General features: G+C 43.0%; 1 protein-coding gene across 2 annotated transcripts; it reads left to right on the top strand.

Annotated features, from left to right (window-relative positions):
* Nucleotides 1–12: 12 nt before the first annotated feature.
* Nucleotides 13–22,399, top strand: LOC106585504 (E3 ubiquitin-protein ligase RNF34). Of its 2 annotated transcripts, XM_014171782.1 has the most exons (8): nucleotides 13–131; nucleotides 5,922–6,140; nucleotides 9,175–9,564; nucleotides 11,259–11,321; nucleotides 13,474–13,675; nucleotides 13,784–13,813; nucleotides 14,116–14,160; nucleotides 21,995–22,399. In XM_014171782.1, exons 1-8 carry the CDS (start codon nucleotides 126–128, stop codon nucleotides 22,180–22,182), a joined length of 1,143 nt encoding a protein of 380 aa, XP_014027257.1. In that variant the 5' UTR covers nucleotides 13–125; the 3' UTR covers nucleotides 22,183–22,399. The 2 variants fall into 2 exon arrangements, with proteins under 2 accessions (XP_014027257.1, XP_014027259.1); XM_014171784.1 differs by lacking the exons at nucleotides 13,784–13,813; nucleotides 14,116–14,160.
* The last annotated feature ends 4,093 nt before the right edge of the window (nucleotides 22,400–26,492 follow it).

Here is a 26,492-nt window from a genome sequence, read left to right as displayed (position 1 = left end):
TGTCTAGTTTAACGCTCAAAATGCTGGTGGAAAGAAGGAAGATGTACATGAAGTGAGGATTCCTGAGTTTTTGCAATGGTCAGACTATCCATTTATTGCCACACATTCCACAACTCGGAGTTGCTATGAAGGTACAATTATTTCCCAATTATTTATAGTTGAAATTATACTTTCCTCAATAATCAATAGGTGATTGCTGTCAAGCTAGTTGACTGTCAGCAAATGTGTTAGCTAGCTAGCTAGCTCTAGCTATCTACCCAGATAGATGTAGCTAGCTAGCTGTGTTAAATGATCTGAGCTCAATCATCTCTAGCTCTTGGCATAGATGCTTGGCATCGCTAGCTAATGCAGTTAACGTTATTGCCAGCTACTGTACTGTCAGTATGTACAGTGCCTAAAGAAAGTATCACATCACTTGTCCTTTTTACACATTTTATGTTACAGCCTGAATTTTAAATGTATTAAATTGAAATTTGTGTCACTGGCCAACACACAAAACCCAATAATGTCGAAGTGGAATTATGATTTTAGATTCTTTTTAATCAAAAATTAAAAGCTGTCTTAAGTCAGTAAGTATTCAACCTATTTGTTATGGTAAGCATAAATAAGTTAAGGAGTGAAAATAGGTTAAACAAGTCACATAATAAGTTGCATGAACTCACTCTGTGTGCAATAATAGTGTTTAGCATGGTTTTTGAATGACTACCTCATCTCTGTACCCCACACATACAATTATCTGTAAAAGGTCCCTAGGTCGAGCAGTGAATTTCAAACACAGATTCAACCACAAAGACCAGGGAAGTTTTCCAAAGCCTCGCAAAGTAGGGCACCTATTCCTTTGAGTATGTTGAAGTTATTATTTGCACTTTAGATGGTGTATTAATACACCCAGTCACTACAAATATACAGGCGTCCTTCCTAACTCAGTTGCCGGCTCAGGGATTTCACAATGAGCCCAATGGTGAATTTAAAACAGAGTTTAATGGCTGTGATAGGAGAAAACTGAGGATGTATTAACAACATTGTAGTTACTCCAGAATACTAACCTAAATGACAGAGTGAAAAGAAGGAAGCCTGTACAAAATACAAATATTCCAAAACATGCATCCTGTTGCAATAAGGCAAAAATGTGGCAAATACATATACTTTATGTCCTGAATACAGAGTGTTATGTTTGTGGCAAATCCAACACATCACTGAGTACCACATGGTGACTGCATCATGTTATGGGTATGCTTGTCATCGGCAAGGACTAGGGAGTTTTTTGGGATAAAAAAAAGTAGAGTAGAGCTAAGCACAGGCAAAATCCCAGATGAAAACTTGGTTCAATCTCCTTTCTAACAGACACTGGGAGACAAATGCACCTTTCAGCAGGACAATAACCTAAACACAAGGCCAGATATTGCTTACCATGACGACATTTACTTACCATGATGACATTGAATGTTTCTGAGTGTCCTAGTTACAGTTTTTATTTATATGTACTTGAAAATCTATGACAAACATGAAAATAGTTCTCTAGCAATGATCAACAACCAATTTAACAGAGATTAAAGAATTTTGAAAAGAATAATGGTCAAGTGTTGCACAATCCAGATGTGGAAAGCTCTTAGAGACTTACCCAGAAAGACTCACAGCTGTAATCACTGCCAAAGGTGTTTCTATAAAGTATTGACTCAGAGGTGTGAATACTTATGTTAATGAGATATTTCTGTATTACATTTGCAAAAACGTGTACATTTTTTTTTCACTTTGTCATTAATGGGTATTGTGTGAGGATGGGTGAGATTTAAAAATATATATTTTATTCATTTTGAATTCAAGTTGCAACACAACAAAATGTGGAATAAGTCAAGGGGTATGAATACTTTCAGAAGGCACTGTAGCTAGCTAAGTTACAATGATGCCGAAATAAGGTTAGCTAGCTACTATTAGCTAGATTTTATTTTCTAACTGTAAGAGCTAGCTAGATTACACTATCTACTCATCCAGGAAATTCTCATTAACCAGCTTTAATTTGCAATATCAGTACTATTGAAGATTGCCCCCAAGACCAAGGGTAGCTTGATGTTTTGCATCTGTACCTACTGCTAATTGTAGTCAGCTTTGTAAAAGCACAGCAGATTGATTGAAATCTTTCCTTGCTTGTGACTGATATTTGTGATTTGAATGGATATTTATAGCATAGTTCAAATCCTCCCCCCTAGGAAGCACGCTTCCTGTCAATGAATGATTCTATTTTTTTAATGTATGTTACCGTTGTCTGTAGGCTGTTTGGTTGCACATCTGTAGAAATCATGAAGTTCATTCATTGGGCATAATTTTGATTTGATTTATTAGGATCCCCATTAGCTGACGCCAATGGCGACAGCTAGTCTTACTGGGGTCCGACACATGCTGAAAATAATTACAGACAAAAGACTTCACAATTTACATACATTTAAAAACATTAACGTGTGTGTGTGTGTGTGTGTGTGTGTGTGTGTGTGTGTGTGTGTGTGTGTGTGTGTGTGTGTGTGTGTGTGTGTGTGTGTGTGTGCGCATCTATCAAATTATGTTTAGCCAAGTTTATAGCGGGAGTTATAATGTTCAAAGACAATCATCGCATTGTTGCCCACCTAATGCCATTTTGTAATTGTTGTACTATCTCTCTTCAATCAATATGTATTAGTAAAGATTATTGAACGAGTACTGTATTTCATTTCATCATAATACAATCTCAAACTGAGAGACAACTGAGGCATTTTGCTGATATGAATGAATGATTATTGGTAGAACTAGATCAGCAGGGGACTCAATGCAGATACAGGTCAATGTACACAAGCTTGTTTACCAGGAGAAACTGCATCTTCAAGAGAAACACCCCGGCAACACATCCATTAAAAAATAAGTTAATACAGACTCCCATTTAGACTAACAACTTGAGAGCAGAAAATGCAAAGGTATTACAACAGTAGTAACAATCGTAATATAGCAATTGACCTGTTGCCTGAGTAACTACACTAATGTATACAAAAGTATGTGGACACCCCTTCAAATTAGTGGATTCTGTTATTTCAGCCACACCCATTGCTGACAGGTGTATAAAATCAAGCACACAGCCATGCAATCTCCATAGACAAATATTGGCAGTAAAATGGCCTTACTGAAGAGCTCTGTAACTTTCAACTTGGCACTGACATAGGATGTCACCAAGCTACTGCATACAACGACATTCTAGACGATTCTGTGCTTCCAACTTTGTGGCAACAGTTTGAGAAGGCCCTTTCCTGTTTCAGCATGACAATGCTCCCGTGCACAAAACGAAGTCCATAGAGAAATGGTTTGTTGAAATCGGTGTGGAAGAACTTGACTGGCTTGCACAAAGCCCTGACCTCAACCCCATCGAACACCTTTGGGATGAATTGGAACGCCGTCTGCGAGCCAGGCCTAATCGCCCAACATCAGTGCCTGACCTCACTAATGCTCTTGTGGCTGAATGGAGGCAAGTCCCCGCAGCAATATACCAACATCTAGTGGAAAGCCTTCCCAGAAGAGTGGAGGCTGTTATAGCAGCAAATGGGGACGAACTCCATATTCATGCCCATGATTTTGGAATGAGAGTAGGTGTCCACTTTTGGTCATATTCCTTATTTTATTTAAATTTTATTTATTTTTACTACCGCACAGTACAGTCGTGGCCAAAAGTTTTGAGAATTACACAAATATTAATTTTCACAAAGTTTGCTGCTTCAGTGTCTTTAGATATTTTTGTCAGATGTTACTATGGAATACTGTCGTGTAATTACAAGAATTTCATAAGTGTCAAAAGCCTTTGTTGACAATTACATGAAGTTGATGCAAAGAGTCAATATTTGCAGTGTTGACCCTTCTTATTCAAGACCTCTGCAATCCGTCCCTGGCATGCTGTCAATTAACTTCTGGGCCACATCCTGACTGATGGCAGCCCATTCTTGCATAATCAATGCTTGGAGTTTGTCAGAATTTGTGGGTTTTTGTTTGTCCACCTGCGTCTTGAGGATTGACCACAAGTTCTCAATGGGATTAAGGTCTGGGGAGTTTCCTGGCCATGGACCCAAAATATCGATGTTTTGTTCCCCGAGCCACTTAGTTATCACTTTTGCCTTATGGCAAGGTGCTCCATCATGCTGGAAAAGGCATTGTTCGTCACCAAACTGTTCCTGGATGGTTGGGAGAAGTTGCTCTCGGAGGATGTGTTGGTACCATTCATGGTTGTGTTCTTAGGCAAAATTGTGAGTGAGCCCACTCCCTTTGCTGAGAAGCAACCCCACACATGAATGGTCTCAGGATGCTTTACTGTTGGCATGACACAGGACTGATGGTAGCGCTCACCTTGTCTTCTCCGGACAAGCTTTTTTCCGGATGCCCCAAACAATCGGAAAGGGGATTCATCAGAGAAAATGACTTTACACAAGTCCTCAGCAGTCCAATCCCTGTACCTTTTGCAGAATATCAGTCTGTCCCTGATGTTTTTCCTGGAGAGAAGTGGCTTCTTTGCTGCCCTTCTTGACACCAGGCCATCCTCCAAAAGTCTTTGCCTCACTGTGCGTGCAGATGCACTCACACCTGCCTGCTGCCATTCCTGAGCAAGCTCTGTACTGGTGGTGCCCCGATCCCGCAGCTGAATCAACTTTAGGAGACGGTCCGGGCGCTTGCTAGACTTGGGCGCCCTGAAGCCTTCTTCACAACAATTGAACCGCTCTCCTTGAAGTTGTTGATAATCCGATAAATGGTTGCTTTAGGTGCAATCTTAGTGGCAGCATTATCCTTGCTTGTGAAGCCCTTTTTGTGCAAAGCAATGATGACGGCACATGTTTCCTTGTAGGTAACCATAATTGACAGAGGAAGAACAATGATTCCAAGCACCACCCTCCTTTTGAAGCTTCCAGTCTGTTATTCAAACTCAATCAGCATGACAGAGTGATCTCCAGCCTTGTCCTTGTCAACACTCACACCTGTGTTAACGAGAGAATCACTGACATGATGTCAGCTGGTCCTTTTGTGGCAGGGCTGAAATGCAGTGGAAATGTTTTGGGGGTATTCAGTTCATTTGCATGGCAAAGAGGGACTTTGCAAATATTTGCAATTCGTCTGATCACTCTTCATAACATTCTGAAGTATATGCAGATTGCCATCATACAAACTGAGGCAGCAGACTTTGAAAATGAACATTTGTGTCATTCTCAAAACTTTTGGCCACGACTGTACTATTGTTCATGTAACAGAGACCATTATAATATGCAATGGCCATTTGATAGAGCCTAGTTCGGAAACATTGATAGAGATAGGAGCTGAACTGAAATTGAGTATGTGGAATTATCTTCCCATGATAACACAGGGGAATGCATTCTCTAGTGTTATATTTCCAGGGAACAGATATGAAGTTATAATTTGCAGCCACTCATCAAGGTTAGTTTATCTGATACATGAATCATATCTCCGCTACATGCCGTTGCTTTCTCACAAACTTTCCCCTCCAGACAAAGTATCCAATTTAGAGAAAGAACGATAGGATGTGCTAGATGTTGGTCTATTAGGGCTGGTCTGCATGCGGTCCCTGGGCATGTCTATTCTATTGTGCCATTCTCAACTTATGCTTTTCATTTCCTCAGCCATAACAACGTGATGCCCCCAGTTTCTCATGTGGCTGCATAATAGTATAATAGTCGGTGTTTCCATGACCACTCTATTTTTAGGAGATGTTATCAGACTTGCAATAACCTGTGCAATACATTGCAGAACCTAGCCAATCCGTTTGTAGGTATCACTGTGAAAATGACTATAGGCTGTGTGGTGTTGCACAGATAGGTCTCAGCTCAAGGAGAAGAGGGGGAGACCCCTTCGCACATCTGTGGAGCTCTGCAGTCTGAAAACTGCTGTCTGTGTTTTGTGCTCTCCAGGCGGGGGCCTCGTCCATGTGGACTTCATGCTGTGGTCTGCTGAATGAAGTCATGGGCACAGGGGCAGTGAGAGGCCAGCAGCCCGGGTTCGGAGCCAGTGCTGGACCCTTCCGGTTTGCCCCCAGCGCAGGATACTCCACATACCCGCCCACAACCTCAGGGAGCCCCAGCCTTGTATGTAAGGCCTGTGGCCATGCATTCTCTGTCTTCAGGAGGAAGGTAGGTGTTTGGTTTGGGGACTATTGGGGTAGCTAGTAGACTGACTGTGAATGTCCTATATGATTGTAGGCCAGTCCCAGATGGTTAGAGGGTGTTTGATGGGCTTTGGGGTGATGGTTAGGGGTTGTTTGATAGGCTTGGGGTGATCAAGAAGGAACCTGATAGGGTTTTTGATCCAAGGAATAGTTTATAGTTGGTATGGACTGAGAGACTATTACATTTAATACACCAATATTATTTGATATTTTATTTGAGTAGGCTTTTGAGTAGCCCCCATGTTTATTTTGCCACTCATTCTCAAACAGACACACTTTACTCCAGTACATGTTGTAAAGTGAGGGCCAGTATTGATTAGTTACGTCCTAATACATAAACTGTCCTTGCAGAGAGCCAAGATAAGAGACGCCAAAAGCAGCCAGTTACGTCATGAGACTGCATTTACTACAGGCCTAGGGCACATCAGTTGTAAATGCTACTCTCCACCACCATAGGTATTTTGTGAAAACCACGTTTTAATTAAGTGGGCTAAAAATAGACAACGACTTAGGCTATGTATTTAGTGTAGATTTACAGTGCATTCGGAAAGTATTCAGAACCCTTGACTTTTTCCACATTTTGTTACGTTACAGCCTTATTCTAAAATTGATTAAATTGTTTTTCCCCCCTCATCATTCTACATGCACTACCCCATAATAACAATGCAAAAAACGTTTTCAATTTTTTTTTGCACAGATCTGGGGAAGGGTACCAAAACATTTCTTCAGTATTGAAGGTCCCCAAGAGCACAGTGGCCTCTATCATTCTTAAATGCAAGAAATTTGGAACCACCAAGATTCTTCCTAGAGCTGGCCGCCCGGCCAAACTCAGCAATCGGGGGAGAAGGGCCTTGGTCAGGGAGGTGACCAAGAACCCTATGGTCACTCTGACAGAGCTCCAGAGTTCCTTTCTGGAGATGGGAGAACCTTCCAGAAGGACAACCATCTCTGCAGCACTCCACCAATCAGGCCTTTATGGTAGAGTGGCCAGACGGAAACCACTCCTCAGTAAAAGGCACATGACAGCCTGCTTGAAGTTTGCCAAAAGGCACCTAAAGACTGATGAAACCAAGATTGAACTCTTTGGGCTAAATGCCATGTGTCACTTGAGGAAACCTGGCACAGGGAATGGGAGACTAGTCAGGATCGAGGGAAAGATGAATGGAGCAAAGTACATAGGGATCCTTGATGATAACCTGTTCCAGAGTGCTCAGGACCTCAGACTGGGGTGAAGGTTCACCTTCCAACAGGACAACGACCCTAAGCACACAGCCAATACAACACAGGAGTGGCTTTGGGACAAGTCTCTGAATGTCCTTGAGTGGCCCAGCCAGAGCCCGGACTTGAACCCGATCTAACATCTCTGGAGAGACCTGAAATTAGCTGTGCAGCGATGCTCCCCATCCAACCTGTCAGAGCTTGAGAGGATCTGAAGAGAAGAATGGGAGAAACTCCCTAAATACAGCTGTGCCAAACTTGTAGCGTCATACCCAAGAAGACTCGCGGCTGTAATTTATTTTCAATACATTTGCAAAAATGTCTAAAAACCTGTTTTTGCATTGTCATCATGGGGTATTGTGTGTAGATTGATGATGTTAGCAATTGATGTTACTTTTCAATAACACAGACCCCAAAGCAAATCAGGGGGAGGAAAATAGGTTTATTCAAATAGGACAAGTCATGCGGGGAGGGAGATGTTCATTCTCTCCCCTGTCCTCAGTCATTTTCTCCTGTGATTCTCTCTTCAGAACAAAGGGACAGGATGTAGTTTTATAACCTAGCCTGTGGTTGACCAATTAGAATTCCTTGCAATAAAACTGGGCCAATGGCCAAATAACAAGTATCCTATTTCAGGTTCAATGTATAAACAATTTGGACCAATGAGAACTTGCCATGTAGCTATGTGTCCCGGACTGAAATTCCTCCCATGTCTCTGACCCATTGATCATTAATCCCCTATTACAGAAAAACCACTATTTCCATGGATCGTTAGTACTCTATTGACTTTTATTCCTCTTGACCTTTAGTACTCTATTGACCGCTCGTCCTCTGCATTGTGTATTTATCTTGGAAATATTCTTACAATAAGGAAAAAAAGATTTAAATCCATTTTAGAATTGGGCCGTAAAGTAAAAAAATGTGGAAAACGTAAATGTCTCTGAATACTTTTGGAATGCACTGTAGATCAGTCTGGGGTTTAGTTGATGATACACCCTAATGCTATGGTTTTATAAAGTTTGTTAGAACAAAATATAAAATTAAAAAGTAAGAATTGGCAGGTAAGCAGTGTGCCACTGTGCCTCATCAAATTTCTAGCCAGAATTGAATTAAATGTGTGGTGGTCCCCTCCCACTGGTGAGACACACCTGTCTGTTATTGTTTTGACAGAGGGAGAGATCCTCTCCATATTGCAGGGTTGAATTCCATTACTTGTCTGGTTTGGTCCCTCTGATGTTTGGTCCCTCTGAGTCACCATGCCAATACAGCGTCTAATCCCGAGGCTTGTTATTACTGTTTGATGTTTGTGACATGAAAGAAATGAACTGCCTGCCTCCCGTCCGACTGTCTAGAGAGGGAGTGGAACAGATGCACAAGACTGAAAAATGCAGTAACAGTATCAAGACATTGATATTCTGCTTCCTCATGCCTTGTTTGAGCTCCAATACCCCACATTCCTCTCATCTGTCCACCACAGCCTGTGAAGGTTCTATTGAAGATTAAACATGAGTGTAGCTTTGTTAAGAACAAACGACCGTTCAAGGTACTGTATATAGAGCCAGATGAGGGAGGTGATTGCTTATCTGAGATTTAATCATTTTGAATCTTCCTTTCGCACTAATGTTTTAATGGAGATGCATTCTAAATGCTGAATATTTGGCAGGCTTTGCAGATCCTATTAAGGCACAGTGTGCCCTGGAGCCTACATTACTGTCAATGTCACTTCTCCTGTATCTTCTCTTGCTTAATGCCTACACTGTCTCTATCGCTCTCTCCCCCAGTATATCTGCTGCGACTGTAAGAAGAGCTTCTGCACGCTGTGCTCCATGCTTCAGGAGAACTTGCGTATATGTGCCACATGTCACCTGCTGAAGGGGACAGCCTTCCAGAGACCACAGCTGATGCGGCTGAGGGTCAGAGACCTGCGGCAGTACCTGCTGCTACGCAACGTCCCCACAGACACATGCAGGGAGAAGGAGGACCTGGTGGAACTGGTGCTGTGTCACCAGGGGACCGAAAGGGAGGGCGACCCCGACATGGCTAGCTTCAACTCCCGCTCCCTCTCCACCCCGCCCCCTTCCGCCACACGGTCCGCCTCCGAGTTGTCTACGCTCTCCGTCTCTCAGGGGGAAGCGCTCAGCAGGAGCGACAGCTCAGGGACTACCAACCAGGTACACATACTTCTTCTACACCCTCCCCAACTACCAACCAGGTACAGTACACGTCATGCAGGTAGAGAGTGTGTAAAAGGTATTGGGTCTGCTCTGGAAGTGACTGAGGCAAAGACAGTACAGTATGAAGATAGGCAGAAACTGCTTCTCCAATAGAAATCCTGATCACACTTGTAGGCGATGTCATGGCGACGTCCGCTTTCAAAGCTTATGCACAGAAACACGTAATCGGGTCTAACGGTCATCTCACGCCGAACTGCGCATGTGCAGGCCGGTAAATCAAAGGCATTCCTTCAATATAAAGTTGTTTTTTGACAAAAATGAGAACGGGTCAGTTTGACACTTTCAAGAGGTTTGAGTAATAAGATGTTAAACTACTTAAGACATTGGCTCGAATTGAATTGTGCCTTTAGATTTCGAGAAAATTAACAACTAAGGAAGATCTTTTCACTTTTCTCATTGACTTCTCAAACTCTGTGACTGAGGTATACATTTCAGGGTTGTGATTCTTATGGATTAATCCGGAATGTCTGGTACTCAGACTAGCAAAGAGCAGGTGAACACTGATTTAATTTTGGAGCAGGTGAACACTGATTTAATTTTGGATTGGAGATGCTTAATATGAGTCTGGAAGGAGAGTTTACAGTCTAGCCAGACACCTAGGTATTTATAGTTGTCCACATAAGTCAGAACCGTCCAGAGTAGTGATGCTAGTCGGGCGGGCGGGTGCGGGCAGCGATCGGTTGAAGAGTGTGCATTTCGTTTTACTAGCATTGGAGGCCACGGAACCAGTGATGTATGGCAATGAAGCTCGTTTGGAGGTTTGTTAACAAAGTGTCCAAAGAAGGGCCAGATGTATACAGAATGGTGTCGTCTGCGTAGAGGTGGATCAAAGAATCACCCGCAGCAAGAGCGACATCATTGATGTATACAGAGAAGAGTCGGCCAGAGAATTGAACCCTGTGTCACCCTCATAGAGACTGCCAGAGGTCCGGACTCTATCTGAGAAGTAGTTAGTGAACCAGGCGAGGCAGTCATTAGAGAAACCAAGGCTGTTGAGTCTGCTGATAAGAATGTGGTGATTGACAGAGTCAAAAGCCTTGGCCAGGTCGATGAAGACGGCTGCACAGTACTGTCTTTTATCGATGGTGGTTATGATATCATTTAGGACCTTGGAAACCGGATTGCACAGCGGAGAAGGTACGGTGGGATTCGAAATGGTCGGTGATCTGTTTGTTCACTTGGCTTTCGAAGACTTTAGAAAGGCAGGGCAGGATGGTAATAGGTCTGTAACAGTTTGGGCCTAGAGTGTTTCCCCCTTTGTAGAGATCAGGCATCCTGTTGGACTCCTCCTCCCCCCCATAGAGAGATGAGGCCTCCTCTTGGACTCCCCCCCACACCCATAGAGAGATGAGGCCTCCTGTTGGACTCTCCTCTAGCCTCCTCTCTCAAAGATGTAGGAAGTAGCCTTGTCCTGTTTTTCTATTCCTGTAAACAAAAAGCTCAGCTGGTGCAGACAGCAGTAGAAGCTTTACTATGAATGGAAGGTAAACATAGTAGTCCCCAAGGTATCTATGGACTAAGCAGCGGGTGACTAATCCTAATCCCTGCCTGGACTGTACAGTAAGTATTTATAGTTCTCTGTGGAGGTTTCCGTTTGAGTCATGTGTTTTGTGTTTGTTTTGGCTGTACAGGATATAGGAGACGCCACGTCTCTCTCCATCCTGAACCTGGAACCCAGTGAACACACACCAGAGGTAAATAATAAACATCACCCAGTAGGCTCTACCTCTCACAGCATCTGGAGTTTATTCAGAGGGGTGCAACTTTCTCTCCAATGCAGTATGTGTCATGTACAGTTGAAGTCGGCAGTTTACATACACTTAGGTTGGTGCCATTAAAACTCGTTTTTCAACCACTCCCCACATTTTTTTGTTAATAAACTATAGTTTTGGCAAGTTGGTTCGGACATCTACTTTGTGCATGACACAAGTCATTTTTCCAACAATTGTTTACAGACAGATTATTTCACTTATAATTCATTGTATCACAACTCCAGTGGATCATAAGTTGACTGTGCCTTTAAACAGCTTGGAAAATTCCAGAATATGATGCCATGGCTTTAGAAGCTTCTGATAGGCTAATTGACATAATTTAAGTCAATTGGAGGTGTACCTGTGGATTTATATCAAGGCCTACCTTCAAACTCAGTGCCTCTTTGCTTGACATCATGGGAAAATCAAAAGAAATCAGCCAAGACCTCAGAAAAGAAATTGTAGACCTCCATAAGTCTGGTTCATCCTTGGGAGCAATTTCCAAACGCCTCAAGTTACGAAGTTCATCTGTACAAACAATAGTACGCAAGTATAAACACCATGGGACCACGTAGCCGTCATACCGCTCAGGAAGGAGACACGTTCTGTCTCCTAGAGATGAGCATACTGTAGTGAAACAGGCAAGGAGCAGGTCTCGAACCCTCGACCTTCTAGCCCGTAGTCCAGCGTGCTATCGACTGTGCCCCAAAAGCATGCTCGAGCGGCAGTCGATATCCGCGCTTATCAACCCAGGGTCGTTACACTACTCCCTCCTTTCAAAGAGCGCGTCCTCGTGCTAGCTTGCGACTCTACGTCTTACAGGAACGTGCTCACCGGCCAAGCACACGCACTGTTGTGGATACAAGGTCCGATCCCACTTCTGACACCAATGTAATGAAACAGGCAGGGAGCAGGTCTCGAACCCTCGACCTTCTAGCCAAAAGTCCAGCGCGCTATCGACTGTGCCCCAAAAGCATTCTCGAGCGGCAGAGTCGATGTCCGTGCATATAAACCCAGGGTCATTACAGTACTTTGGTGCGAAAAGTGCAAATCAATCCCAGAACAACAGCAACGGACCTTGTGAAGATGCTGGAGGAAACAGGTACAAAAGTATCTATAGCCACAGTAAAATGAGTCCTATAGCGACAGAACCTGAATGGCCGCTTAGCAAGGAAGAAGCCACTGCTTCAAAACCGCCATAAAAAAAGCCAGACTATGCTTTGCAACTGCACATGGGGACAAAGATCGTACTTTTTGGAGAAATGTCCTCTGGTCTGATTAAACAAAAATACAACTGTTTGGCCATAATGACCATTGTTATGTTTGGAGGAAAAAGGGGGACGCTTGCAAGCCGAAGAATACCATCCCAACTGTGAAGCACGGTGGGGGCAACATCATGTTGTGGGGGTGCTTTGCTGCAGGAGGGACTGGTGCACTTCACAAAATAGATGGCATCATGAGGGAGGAAAATTATGTGGATATATTGAGGCAACATCTCAAGACATCAGTCAGGAAGTTAAAGCTTGGTCGCAAATGGGTCTTCCAAATGGACAATGACCCCAAGCATACTTCCAAAGTTGTGGCAAAATGGCTTAAGGACAACAAAGTCAAGGTATTGGAGTGGCCATCACAAAGCCCTGACCTCAATCCTGTAGAACGTTTGTGGGCAGAACTGAAAAAGCGTGTGCGAGCAAGGAGGCCTTACACCAGCTCTGTCAGGAGGAATGGGCCGATATTCACCCAATTTATGGTGGGAAGCTTGTGGAAGGCTACAAGAAACGTTTGACCCAAGTTAAACAATTTAAAGGCAATGCCACCAAATACTAATTGAGTGTATGTAAACTTCTGACCCACTGGGGAATGTGATGAAATGAATAAGATCTGAAATAATTCATTCTCTCTGCTATTATTCTGACATTTCACATTCTTAAAATAAAGTGGTAATCCTAACTGACCTAAGACAGGGAATTATTACTTGGATTAAATGTCAGGAATTGTGGAAAAACTGAGTTTAAATGTATTTGGCTAAGGTGTATGCAAACTTCTGACTTCAACTGTATGTAATGGCTAATGGCTCCCCTCTCTCCTCCTGCAGGTGATCCCTCAGACGTGGCAGCGAGCGCGGGCCTCTCTCTCAGACATCTCTTGCCTGAGGGACATCGAGGGCCTGTCCGTCAGACAACTGAAGGAGATCCTGGCCAGGAATTTTGTCAACTATTCAGGCTGCTGTGAGAAGTGGGAGCTGGTAGAGCGCGTCAGCCGCTTGTACAGAGAGACAGAGAAGAACAGGAAGTCATGTGAGTAGCAGTGAGCCTGGTCCCAGATCTGTTTAAGCTGTCCCGTCAACTCGTATGGTCATTACCGCGCCGTGTTTGCCGATTGACATTTTTCTTACTTTCCTCTAGTGGAAAACGTGAACACAGCTATAACTTCAGGTAAGAAATCACTGCTCTGTCTGTCTTTTGTGATGGTACATGATGATATGTAAAGTTTGGAACAGGAATGGAAAGTACAGCTACTTGACATGTAACCCTTCATTCTCTGTCTCGTCAGTGATATTCTAGCTCAGGACGTACAGTATGTTCATTACTGTAGCTGCCTTTAATATTGTACCTTCAGAGTTCCTGTATACCATCAATGCTTTCTACCAGGGGTTGATTCTGAGGTGATTTCTGTTGTGTTTTTAAAAAATCAGAATCAGTATTTAATGACAGTTGCTTTACTCCTTCCTTTCAAGTGGTGGCCTTGCCCCTTCCTCCCATCTGCATTGGAGGGATTGGAGGTAAGGTATCTGAAAAAGGCAAGTGTTCCCCTGGTCACTCCTACTGTTGACCTGGTCACTCTTACCATCTCATGGCCCGGCCCCTCAGCATGCATGTAACACAGGCATCCATCCTCATATACAGCCCTTAGTGATGCATGCAGGAGTTTCACCTTACTTACTACGTCTGGTTCTACCACCACCACCACCACTACTACTGCTGCACATCAATCATGGTGTTTTTGTATCTCATCCATACCATGGGTGCATTCTGAGCATGTCTAGCTATTGGACGCCATTGTTGCCCCTTTCCATTGGTGTATAAGAACCGGTCACCCAAGTGAAATCCTTTAATAACTTCACACAAATACAGTGGGTTCAGAAAGTATTAGGGCCCTATGATTTCCACAATGCGGATGGAATTGCGGAATTTGCTAATAAAAATGGAATCAAATGTAAAATGTGAAATATTTCAGAATTGTCCATAATTTGCCTGAAATGTATTTAAAAAAAAAAAATAAAGTAGACCTAATTATTGTAGTAACCTAAATTATTTAATAATTGTAAAATTACAGGTGATTAGGCCAGGAGAAATAATTCCGTTTTCGATTAGGGTGTTTTGGGGGGGGGGGGGGTCGGTCGTGCGTGGGACCCTTACGTCACCTCACAACTTGGCTGTCACTTTGAGAAACATTTCGAAGAGGCCAAGTCGTCAAGAAAACTGAAAGATTTGACCCTAACCCCTAAATTCAGAGCAGAGCAATGCCCAAAGGACTATTATGAGTCAGGTGATAAGCTATTTTGAAAATTAGGTCAACATGCTATTGATTGGACCCGTTAAAATATGTGTGACGACCACTTAAAGTGTAAAGCTCATATGAAGAACAAGGAAAAGCACCGTGTTAGCCAGAGCATGCCTCTTCAAACGACCATTACTTGTGCAAGCGCATCAGCAGATTCAAGACGAGAATTTATTCAGGACTTTGTGGCTGTGTGCGCCGAATCTGACATCCCCTTACACCGTACCCAAACTGGACGTGCGCGTGAAATCGTGCGCAAATTGATTTTCCCCCCACACCAAACGCGATCACGACACGCAGGTTGAAATATTAAAACAAACTCTGACCCAATTATATTAATTTGGGGACAGGTCGAAAAGCATTAAACATTTATGGCAATTTAGTTAGCTAGCTTGCTGTTGCTAGCTAATTTGCCCTGGGATATAAATGTTGAGTTGTTATTTTACGTGAAATGCACAAGGTCCTCTACTCCGACAATTAATCGACACATAAAACGGTCAACCAAATCGTTTCCAGTCATCTCTCCTCCTTCCAGGCTTTTTCTTCTTTGGACTTGATATGGCGATTGGCATCTAAACTTTCATAGTATTACCACGACCGACCGACCTCAGTTCATCTTTTAATCACCCACTTGGGTATAACCAATGAGGAGATGGCACATGGGTATATGCTTCTATAAACCAACGAGGAGATGGGAGAAGCAGGACTTGCACCGTGTTCAGCGTCACAAATAGAACTGACTTCTATTTTAGCACTTGGCAACCCAGACGCGCGTTGGCTTGCACGAGCAGTGTGGGTGCAATGATTGCATAACATGTAAACTCAGCAAAAAAAGAAACGTCCTCTCACTGTCAATTGCGTTTATTTTCCGCAAACTTAACATGTGTAAATATTTGTATGAACATAACAAGATTCATCAACTGATACATAAACTGAACAAGTTCCACAGACATGTGACTAACAGAAATGGACTAATGTGTCCCTGAACAAAGGGGGGTCAAAATCAAAAGTAACAGTCAATATCTGGTGTGGCCACCAGCTGCGTTAAGTACTGCTGTGCATCTACTCATGGACTGCACCAGATTTGCCAGTTCTTGCTGTGAGATGTTACCCCACTCTTCCACCAAGGCACCTGCAAGTTCCCGGACATTTCTGGGGGGAATGGCCCTAGCCCTCACCCTCCGATCCAACAGGTCCCAGATGTGCTCAATGGGATTGAGATCCGGGCTCTTTGCTGGCCATGGCAGAACACTGACATTCCTGTCTTGCAGGAAATCACGCACAGAACGAGCAGTATAGCTGGTGGCATTGTCATGCTGGAGGGTCATGTCAAGATGTGCATGCAGGAAGGGTACCACATGAGGGAGGAGGATGTCTTCCCTGTAACGCACAGCATTGAGATTGCCTGCAATGACAACAATCTCAGTCCGATGATGCTGTGACACACCGCCCCAGACCATAATGGACCCTCCACCTCCAAATCGATCCCGCTCCAGAGTACAGGCCTCGGTGTAACACTCGTTCCTTCGATGATAAACGCGAATCCGACCATCACCCATTGGTGAGACAAAACCGCGACTCGTCAGAGAAGAGCACTTTTTGCCAATCCTGTCTGGTCCAGTGACGGTGGGTTTGTGCCCATAGGCGACGTTGTTGCTGGTGATATCTGGTGAGGACTTGCCTTACGACAGGCCTACAAGCCCTCAGTCCAGCCTCTCTCAGCCTATTGCGGACAGTCTGAGCACTGGTGGAGGGATTGTGCATTCCTGATGTAACTCGGGCAGTTGTTGCCATCCTGTACCTTTCTTTAAACATTTTATTTCACCTTTATTTAACCAGGTAGGCCAGTTGAGAACAAGTTCTCATTTACAACTGCGACCTGGCCAAGATAAAGCAAAGCAGTGCGACAAAAAACAACAACACAGAGTTACACATGGGTAAACAAAAGTACAGTCAATGACACAATAGAAAAATCTATATACAGTGTGTGCAAAATGGAGTAAGGAGGTAAGGCAATAAATAGGCCATAGTAGCAAAGTAATTACAAATAAGCCAATTAACACTGGAGTGATAGATGTGCAGATGATGATCTGCAAGTAAAAATACTGGTATGCAAAAGAGCAAAAAAGTAAATAAAAACAATATGGCGATGAGGTAGGTAGTTGGATGGGCTATTTACGGATGGGCTATGTACAGCTGCAGTGATCAGTAAGCTGCTCAGATAACTGATGCTTAAAGTTAGTGAGGGAGATAGAAGTCTCCAACTTCAGCCATTTTTGCAATTCGTTCCAGTCATTGGCAGCAGAGAACTGGAAGGAAAGGCGGCCAAAGGAAGTGTTGGCTTTGGGGATGACCAGTGAGATATACCTGCTGGAGCGTGTGCTACGGGTGGGTGTTGTTATGGTGACCAGTGAGCTGAGATAAGGTGGAGCTTTACCTAGCAAAGACTTATAGATGACCTGGAGCCAGTGGGTCTGGTGACGAATATGTAGCAAGGGCCAGCCGACGAGAGCATACAGGTCGCAGTGGTCGGTGGTATATGGGGCTTTGGTGAGAAAACGGATGGCACTGTGATAGACTGCATCCAGTTTGCTGAGTAGAGTGTTAGATGTTATTTTGTAAATGACATCGCCGAAGTCAAGGATCGGTAGGATAGTCAGTGTTACGAGGGTATGTTTGGCAGCGTGAGTGAAGGAGGCTTTGTTGCGAAATAGGAAGCCAGTTCTAGATTTAATTTTGGATTGGAGATGCTTAATATGAGTCTAGAAGGAGAGTTTACAGTCTAGCCAGACACCTAGGTATTTATAGTTGTCCACATATTCTAAGTCAGAACCGTCCAGAGTAGTGATGCTAGTCGGGCGGGCGGGTGTGAGCAGCGATCGGTTGAAGAGCATGCATTTCGTTTTACTAGCGTTTAAGAGCAGTTGGAGGCCACAGAAGGAGTGTTGTATGGCATTGCTCGTATGGAGGTTTGTTAACACAGTGTCCAAAGAAGGGCCAGATGTATACAGAAGAGGAGCGTAGAGGTGGATCAAGGAATCACCCGCAGCAAGCGCGACATCATTGATATATACAGAGAAAAGAGTCGGCCCAAGAATTGAACCCTGTGGTACCCCCATAGAGACTGCCAGAGGTCCGGACAACAGGCCCTCCAATTTGACATGCTGAACTCTATCTGAGAAGTAGTTGGTGAGCCAGGCGAGGCAGTCATTAGAGAAACCAAGGCTGTTTAGTCTGCCGATAAGAATACGGTGATTGACAGAGTCGAAAGCCTTGGCCAGGTTGATGAAGACGGCTGCACAGTACTGTCTTTTATCGATGGTGGTTATGATATTGTTTAGTACCTTGAGCGTGGCTGAGGTGCACCAGTGACCAGCTCGGAAACCGGATTGCACAGCGGAGAAGGTGTGGTGGGATTCGAAATGGTCAGTGATCTGTTTGTTAACTTGGCTTTCGAAGACTTTAGAAAGGCAGGGCAGGATGGATATAGGTCTATAACAGTTTGGGTCTAGAGTGTCACCCCCTTTGAAGAGGGGGATGACCGCGGCAGCGTTCCAATCTTTAGGGATCTCTGACGATACGAAAGAGAGGTTGAACAGGCTGGTAATAGGGGTGGCAACAATGGCTGCAGATAATTTTAGAGAGAGAGGGTCCAGATTGTCTAGCCCGGCTGATTTGTACGGGTCCAGGTTTTGCAGCTCTTTCAGAACATCTGCTATCTGGATTTGGGTGAAGGAGAAGCTGGGGAGGCTTGGGCAAGTAGCTGCGGGGAGTGCGGAGCTGTTGGCCGGGGTAGAGAAATGCTTATTGAAATTCTCGATTATTGTGGATTTATCGGTGGTGACAGTGTTTCCTAGCCTCAGTGCAGTGGGCAGCTGGGAGAAGGTGCTCTTATTCTCCATGGACTTTAGTGTCCCTGTACTTTTTGGAGTTAGAGCTACAGGATGCAAATTTCTGTTTGAAAAAGCTAGCCTTTGCTTTCCTAACTGACTGTGTGTATTGGTTCCTGACTTCCCTGAAAAGTTTCATATCGCGGGGACTATTCGATGCTAGTGCAGTACGCCACAGGATGTTTTTGTGCTGGTCGAGGGCAGTCAGGTCTGGAGTGAACCAAGGGCTATATCTGTTCTTAGTTCTATGTTTTTTGAAAGGGTCATGCTTATTTAAGATGGTGAGGAAATTACTTTTCAAGAACAACCAGGTATCCTCTACTGACGGGATGAGGTCAATATCCTTCCACGATACCCGGGCCAGGTCGATTAGAAAGGCCTGCTTGCAGAAGTGTTTTAGGGAGCGTTTGACAGTGATGAGGGGTGGTCGTTTAACCGCGGACCCATTACGGATGCAGGCAATGAGGCAGTGATCGCTGAGATCCTGATTGAAAACAGCAGAGTTGTATTTGGAGGGCAAGTTGGTCAGGATAATATCTATGAGGGTGCCCATGTTTATGGATTTTAGGGTTGTTCCTGGTGGGTTCCTTGATGATTTGTGTGAGATTGAGGGCATCTAGCTTAGATTGTAGGACGGCCGGGGTGTTAAGCATATCTCAGTTTAGGTCACCTAACAGAACGAACTCTGAAGATAGATGGGGGCAATCAATTCACATATGTCCCGCAGGTGTGATGTTCGGATGTACTGATCCTGTGAAGGTGTTGTTACACGTGGTCTCCCACTGCGAGGACGATCAGCTGTCCGTCCTGTCTCCCTGTAGCTCTGTTTTTGGCGTCTCACATTACGGACATTGCAATTTATTGCCCTGGCCACATCTGCAGTCCTCATGCCTCCTTGCAGCATGCCTAAGGCACGTTCACACAGATGAGCAGGGACCCTGAGCATTTTTCTTTTGGTGTTTTTCAGAGTCAGTAGAAAGGCCTCTTTAGTGTCCTAAGTTTTCATAACTGTGACCTTAATTGCTTACTGTCTGTAAGCTGTTAGTGTCTTAATGACCATTCCACAGGTGCATGTTCATTAATTGTTTATGGTTCATTGAACATGCATGGGAAACAGTGTTTAAACCCTTTACAATGAAGATCTGTGAAGTTATTTTGATTTTTATGAATTATCTTTGAAAGACAGGGTCCTGAAAAGGGGACAGTTCTTTCTTTGCTAAGTTTGTATAAATGTATTTTGCTACGCGAGCTGTGTGGTCAGCATGTTAGAAAAGCTAAGAAAGCTACGGCCCTTTCTAGTGAAGCATTGCAAACAGTGAGGACCGTTGTCCGAAAATGAGAGCAGCCTCTGTCAAACTCACCTGCCCGTGTGTTCGACCAACATATGACTGCCGTTCTACAGAAGATCCGTGGCAAGAAGTTTGCGGTGGTTGTTGACGAGACAACAGATGCAAGGGATTGCAGCGTTCTAAACATCGTCATTGGTGAGTTAACTTAACAGCCTATTAATATACCGTTGTAATAGGCGACATTTACATTTTGCAATGTGAATTGTCCGCATGCAAATTGTGATATTCCAAACGACGAGCTATCGTGTTGAAATATAGTGATGCATAATGTTAGCAGCTGTCTGCCTCTCCATCTAGCTAACTATCGCTGTATCTATATTGTGTTTACACTTGGAATTTAAATAAGACTTTTATTTTGTCACAATATTATTTTAGGTTAAATCAAAGTTTTTCCTTATCTTTAATTGCAGGTGTTGAAAACCAGTACTTTCTGGTGGATGTCATTTTCATGGACAAATCCAACTACCCAACGTTTTCCCAAGCTGTACTAGACTACCTCCACAGCAACCATCTGAATGATGCCTGGGCAGTGGTCACAGATACAAGGAGGTTCTGAAAGGAGTGATGCCCAACAGTGTCCATATAACCTGTCTCTGCCATGTCATCAATCTGGTGGGTGAGACCTGGCAGCACTACAAATACCTCTCTGAAGTTGCATCACTTGTGACATGGATGAGATCTGTCTTCTTCGAGAAGCCTGCCAGAAAGAGAAGATGGGTGAGCTTCCTCATTATGAAGGAGTTTGTGCAGGACAAGGCTCCTCTTGAAGCAGTGAGCTCCAGATGGAAAAGCTGGTTTGAGGCAGTGAAGTACCATGCAGAGCATGTTCATCTGTACAGAGATTTATTATTTTTTAGATCATGGGACTTAACATGTTGCGTTTATATTTTTGCTACGTGTATTTTGAAGCAGATTCAAAACTGTAACTAGTTCACTCAGGAACATTTAATGTCGTCTTGGTAAGCAACTCCAGTGTATATTTGGCCTTGTGTTTTTGGGTATTGTTCTGCTGAAAGGTGCATTTGTCTCCATGTCTGCTGGGAAGCAGACTGAACCAGGTTTTCCTTTAGGATTTTGCCTGTGCTTAGCTCTATTCTGTTTCTGTTTATGCTAAAAAACAACAACTCCTTAGTCCTTGCCGATGATACCCATAACATGATGCAGTCACCACCATGCTTCAAAATATGAAAAGTGGTACTCAGTGATGTGTTGTGTTGGATTTGCCCCAAACATAACTCTTTGTATTCAGTTTATTTGTTTATTTGTTTGCTACATTTTTGGCAGTTTTACTTTAGTGCCTTATTGCACACAGGATGCATGTTTTGTTATATTTGTATTTTGTACAGGCTTCCTTCTTTTCACTCTGTCAATTAGGTTAGTATTCTGGAGTAACTACAATGTTGTTGATACATCTTGAGTTTTCTCCTATCACAGCCATTAAACTCTGTAACTGTTTTAAAGTCACCATTGGCCTCATGGTGAAATCTCTGAGCGGTTTCCTTCCTCTGTAGTAACTGAGTTAGGAAGGACGCCTGTATCTTTGTAATGACTGGGTGTATTGATACACCATTCAAAGTGCAATTAATAACTTCACCATGCTCAAAGGGATATTCCATGTCTGTTTTTTTTTTTTACCTATCTAAGATAAGGCACCCTAGATAAGAGAGAGAGGAGATATTGTGATCTCTCTTCAAGGCAGTGTCACTCTCTTCTACCTCTTCGGGGCATGACATCATCATTGCTCTCCTCCACTCTGATATGTATGTCATGTTGTTCTTTTTCTTTTTTCTGATTCCTCCCCTCTGTCTTCCTCCAGATGGGGAGAAGGCCCAGCTGACCAACCTGGATGACAGCCTGTGTAGGATCTGCATGGACGCTGCGATTGACTGCGTCCTTCTGGAGTGTGGTCACATGGTCACCTGCACCAAGTGTGGTAAGCGGATGAGCGAGTGTCCCATCTGCAGGCAGTACGTTGTGAGAGCTGTGCACGTCTTCAAGTCCTAATGTCTCAACCCATCACCACCGTCTCAGAACATCTTCAACAAAACATTCATCTCCAGAGAAACGGAGATCTGTTGTTCCGTCACAGTCCATACAGGGAGACTGCCTCCATGCTCTCAACCACCAGTACTTCTTGTTGTGGGTGTTCTGTTATCATCTCCTGAAACGCTTACATTTTTTGCACACTTAAACGTGAATATTAAAAATGCAGTGTTCTCTTTTTACCTTGTATTATTTAGTCAGACTAATCAGTGTTTGAAGGAAAAAAAGGGCAGCAGTCTACCTTCGTATTAATCCATTCCATTACTAAACACATCCTTGACTTGTTCCTATCAAGAATGTGAGCTATTCAATCACATGTGCATTGTTGTCTAACATGACATATCACTTTCGAATCTGCCTGCTATGAACTGTAGCATTTGCTGCAAATAACTGCATATCTTAGTAATTCTGAAGAAAATACTGTACTGTGCAACGGGATGGGGGATGAGCAAATTAGAGGTCTATTTGGATTTTAATTCAAAACAGCAATATCCAATGTCATTTGCTCTTTTGTCATGTCTTAGCACTGAGTGTTAAGATGGAAAAGAAAAACAGGTGCTAAATACATTCAAATGTTTTTCCAACTTAAACATTTTAGATTTTCTTTCATTAATATTTTCCATTTTCTTTTGAAAGTGGAAGGAATAGTTTGTTTTTAATTGATAAATGATTGTAGTTAACACAGAACTAACTAATCGAAGAGAGCTGCAACTTAACTGACACTGGAATATAAAGTGTGTCATATATATATATATAATATTAGTACCATTGTAGAATAATAGGGAAGACATCAACACTACGAAATAACACATATGGAATCATGTAACCAAAAAAGTATTTAACAAATCAATATATTTTATGTGATATTCTTCAAAGTAGCCACTCTTTGCCTTGCACACTCTTGGAACCTTTTTTACTATTTTCTACATTTGTAGAATAATAGTGAAGACATCAAATATATCAAATAACACATACCAAGATTGTGCAAAGGTTGGCTGTTTTGAAGAATCTCAAATATATTTTGATTTAACACTTTTTTGGTTACTACATGATTCCATATGTGTTATTTCATAGTTTTGATGTCTTCACTTATTCTACAATGTAGAAAATAGTAAAAATAAAGAAACCCTTGAATGAGTAGGTGTCCAAACTGAGAGTGCGAGTGAGAGAGAGGTGACTTGCTGTACATTTGCATATGTTTCATGTCACTATGAGATGTTCATATCTATTTTTTTCCATTTGATTTGAACGTGTAATATTGAATTATTTAAGATGTCCCTCAGATTAGGCTAGTTTATAATTAAAGAGTTGTTTCACTGTCAGGTGGATTGAAATGTGTTGTTACTGCATTGGTTTGCTTGAGCTGTGTTCCCAAATGAGAAGCAGAGTATAAAGACATGCACAGTTGCGTCTGAAATGGCACCCTATTCCTGATCAAGTGCACTACTTTCGACAAGAACCTATGGGGCTTTTGTCAAAAGTAGTGCACTATATAGGCCAGGGAATAGGGTGCCATTTCTTACATAGGGTTAGAGATGTTATTTGCATACTGATCTGTTTGTTTTCTACCCTTTTAAAATACTAAGCACTGTACTGTATCACACAAAGTCAACGTTGCTGCTATTTCAGAAAATGTCACATGCAAGCATATAGAGTAGCTGAGCAGGTTGCACTTCACTTTGGAAGGGTATGCTAAACAGTGTGTAAGGTCTGGTCTTTGGGAATGTTAAACTTTTTATTTTGGTAATTAAAGATTTTTATTAAAATACATTACTGTTTACTTGTCTAGTATGCTGTGATGCCCAGACCACTTGTTCTTGGCACCCCTTTGAAAAACTAAATTGACATAATTTGATTCATGGGGAAATGCTTTAGGAAAATGAAAGAAATCCTGTAGGGCAGTGGTTCCCAAACATTTTATAGTCCTGTACCCCTTCAAACATTCAACCTCCAGCTGCGGTACGCTCAGCACAATCTCAAATGTTGTTTTTGCCATCATTGTAAGCCTGCCACACACACACACTATACGATACATTTATTAAACATAAGAAAGAGTGTGAGTTTGTCTCTTCTCCCTAGCCGGGTTGTGACAAAGAGCTCTTATAGGACCAGGGTACAAAATATAATAATAATCAATTTTGCTCTTTACTTTGCCATCTTACAACCTTATTTGTTCATCAAAACTTGTGAATAACTCACCACAGGTAAATGAGAAGGGTGTGCTTGAAAGGATGCACATAACTCTGGGCTGTATTGGAGAGTGTGTCTTTTTCCACACAGTCTGTGCCTGTATTTAGTTTTCATGCTAGTGAGGGCCGAGAATCCACTCTCACATAGGTACGTGGTTGCAAAGGGCATCAGTGTCTTAACAGTGTGATTTGCCAAGGCAGGATACTCTGAGCGCAGCCCAATCCAGAAATCTGGCAGTGGCTTCTGATTAAATTCAATTTTCAGAGAACCGCTTGTTGCAATTTCGATGAGGCTATCTTGTTCAGATATAAGTGAACTGGAGGTAGGGCATGAAACAGATAACGAATCCAGTTGTTTGGGTCATCCGTTTCAGGAAAGTACCTGCGTAATTGCGCACCCAACTCACTCAGGTGCTTCGCTACATCACATTTGACATTGTCCGTAAGCTTGAGTTCATTTGTACACAAAAAAATCATACAATGATGGAAAGACCTGTGTGTTGTCCTTTAAGCTCGTCTCTCAATTCAAAAAAACGTGTCAGTACTTTGCTCCTTGATAAGCAGTGCACTTCTTTCTGTATGTTGTAAAAGCATTACATGGTCGCTGCCCATATCATTACATAGTGCAGAAAATACACGAGAGTTCAGGGGCCTTGCTTTAACAAATTTAACCATTTTCACTGTAGTGTCCAAAACATCTTTCAAGCTGTCAGGCATTCCCTTGGCAGTGAGAGCCTCTTGGTGGATGTTGCAGTGTACCCAAGTGGTGTCAGGAGCAACTGCTTGCACACGCGTTACCACTCCACTATGTCTCCCTGTAATGTCTTTTGCGCCATCAGTACAGACACCAACACATCTTGACCACCAAAGTCCATTTGATGTCACAAAGCTGTCCAGTACTTAAAAAATATCCTCTCCTGTTGTCCTGGTTTCCAGTGGTTTGCAGAAGAGGATGTCTTCCTTAATTGACCCCCTATAAATGTAACGGACATATACCAGGAGCTGTGCCAGGCCCGCCACGTCTGTTGACTTATCCAGCTGTAACGCACAGAATTCACTGGCTTGTATGTGAAGCAGTGATTGTTTCAAAACATCTCCTGCCATGTCACTGATGCGTCCTGAAACAGTATTGTTTGATGAAGTCATTGTCTGTATAGTTTTTTGGGCCTTTTCCCCCAGCATTGTCCCAGCCATATCCGCGAAAGCAGGAAGAATTAAGTAATCCACAATCGTATGGGGCTTGCCTGTCCTAGCCAGTCAGTAGTTCACCATATAAGTCACTTCTTGCCCCTTCTTATTAATGGTATCTGTTGGTTTTATACATGTCTTACTACTCGAAAGTCATCTTAATTCTTGCTCAAATTGGCATGTTTTGTTTCTAAATGTCTGCGCAAGAGTGAAGGTTTCATTGAGTTGTGAGATATGTGCAAAAGTACTATAACACAGTGGCTGAGGAAAGGCCCTACTCCCTATACAAGTGAACCCCAAATCAATGTAGTTCTCATCATCTTTGAGCCTCTTCGATGGTCCAACATCCCTGTCTGTTGTTCGGTGCTTTCTCGGGTAAGGGGTCAGTAGCTCTTCGGCTGCATCAGATTCACAACTGTCAGTGTCCATGCTAGCTGGGCTAACAACAAATGTAGAATTACTGATGCTAGCATTGGATGTGCTCGTGGATGCAGAACAACTTGTGTCGTTGACAGGTGCGGTGTAGTGCTGCTGGTAGTAGCAGTACTACTAGTAGAGCTGGTATGTGTCTCTATGGATGAGGGCCTTACTTTTTTTAACCATTTATAAATTTTTCGAGCAAACTGAATGAACAGCAGCTACATTTGGCTACATATGGACCGTTAGTGGAATTCCCGCGATAGAGTAACGGTTAATGTGATTGGATGATAATTATTTGACTAGGCTACCTGTATTTGACATTGTGTTGTTATTTCGCTGAACACTAGATGGTTTAATTTTATTTTTGGCAGTGAAACGAGGCTACTCAGTTGAGAAAAAAAAATCACCCAAATGTATAGCCCCGTTGGAATATATAAATGGACTGTTTGAAAATGTGAAGATTTTTTTTAAAAT

This window comes from Salmo salar, chromosome ssa24 (assembly GCF_905237065.1).
Source record: "Salmo salar chromosome ssa24, Ssal_v3.1, whole genome shotgun sequence".
Taxonomy (NCBI): domain Eukaryota; kingdom Metazoa; phylum Chordata; class Actinopteri; order Salmoniformes; family Salmonidae; genus Salmo; species Salmo salar.
Note: the sequence above shows the minus strand (reverse complement) of the source record. Positions and strands in the feature narration are given on the sequence as shown.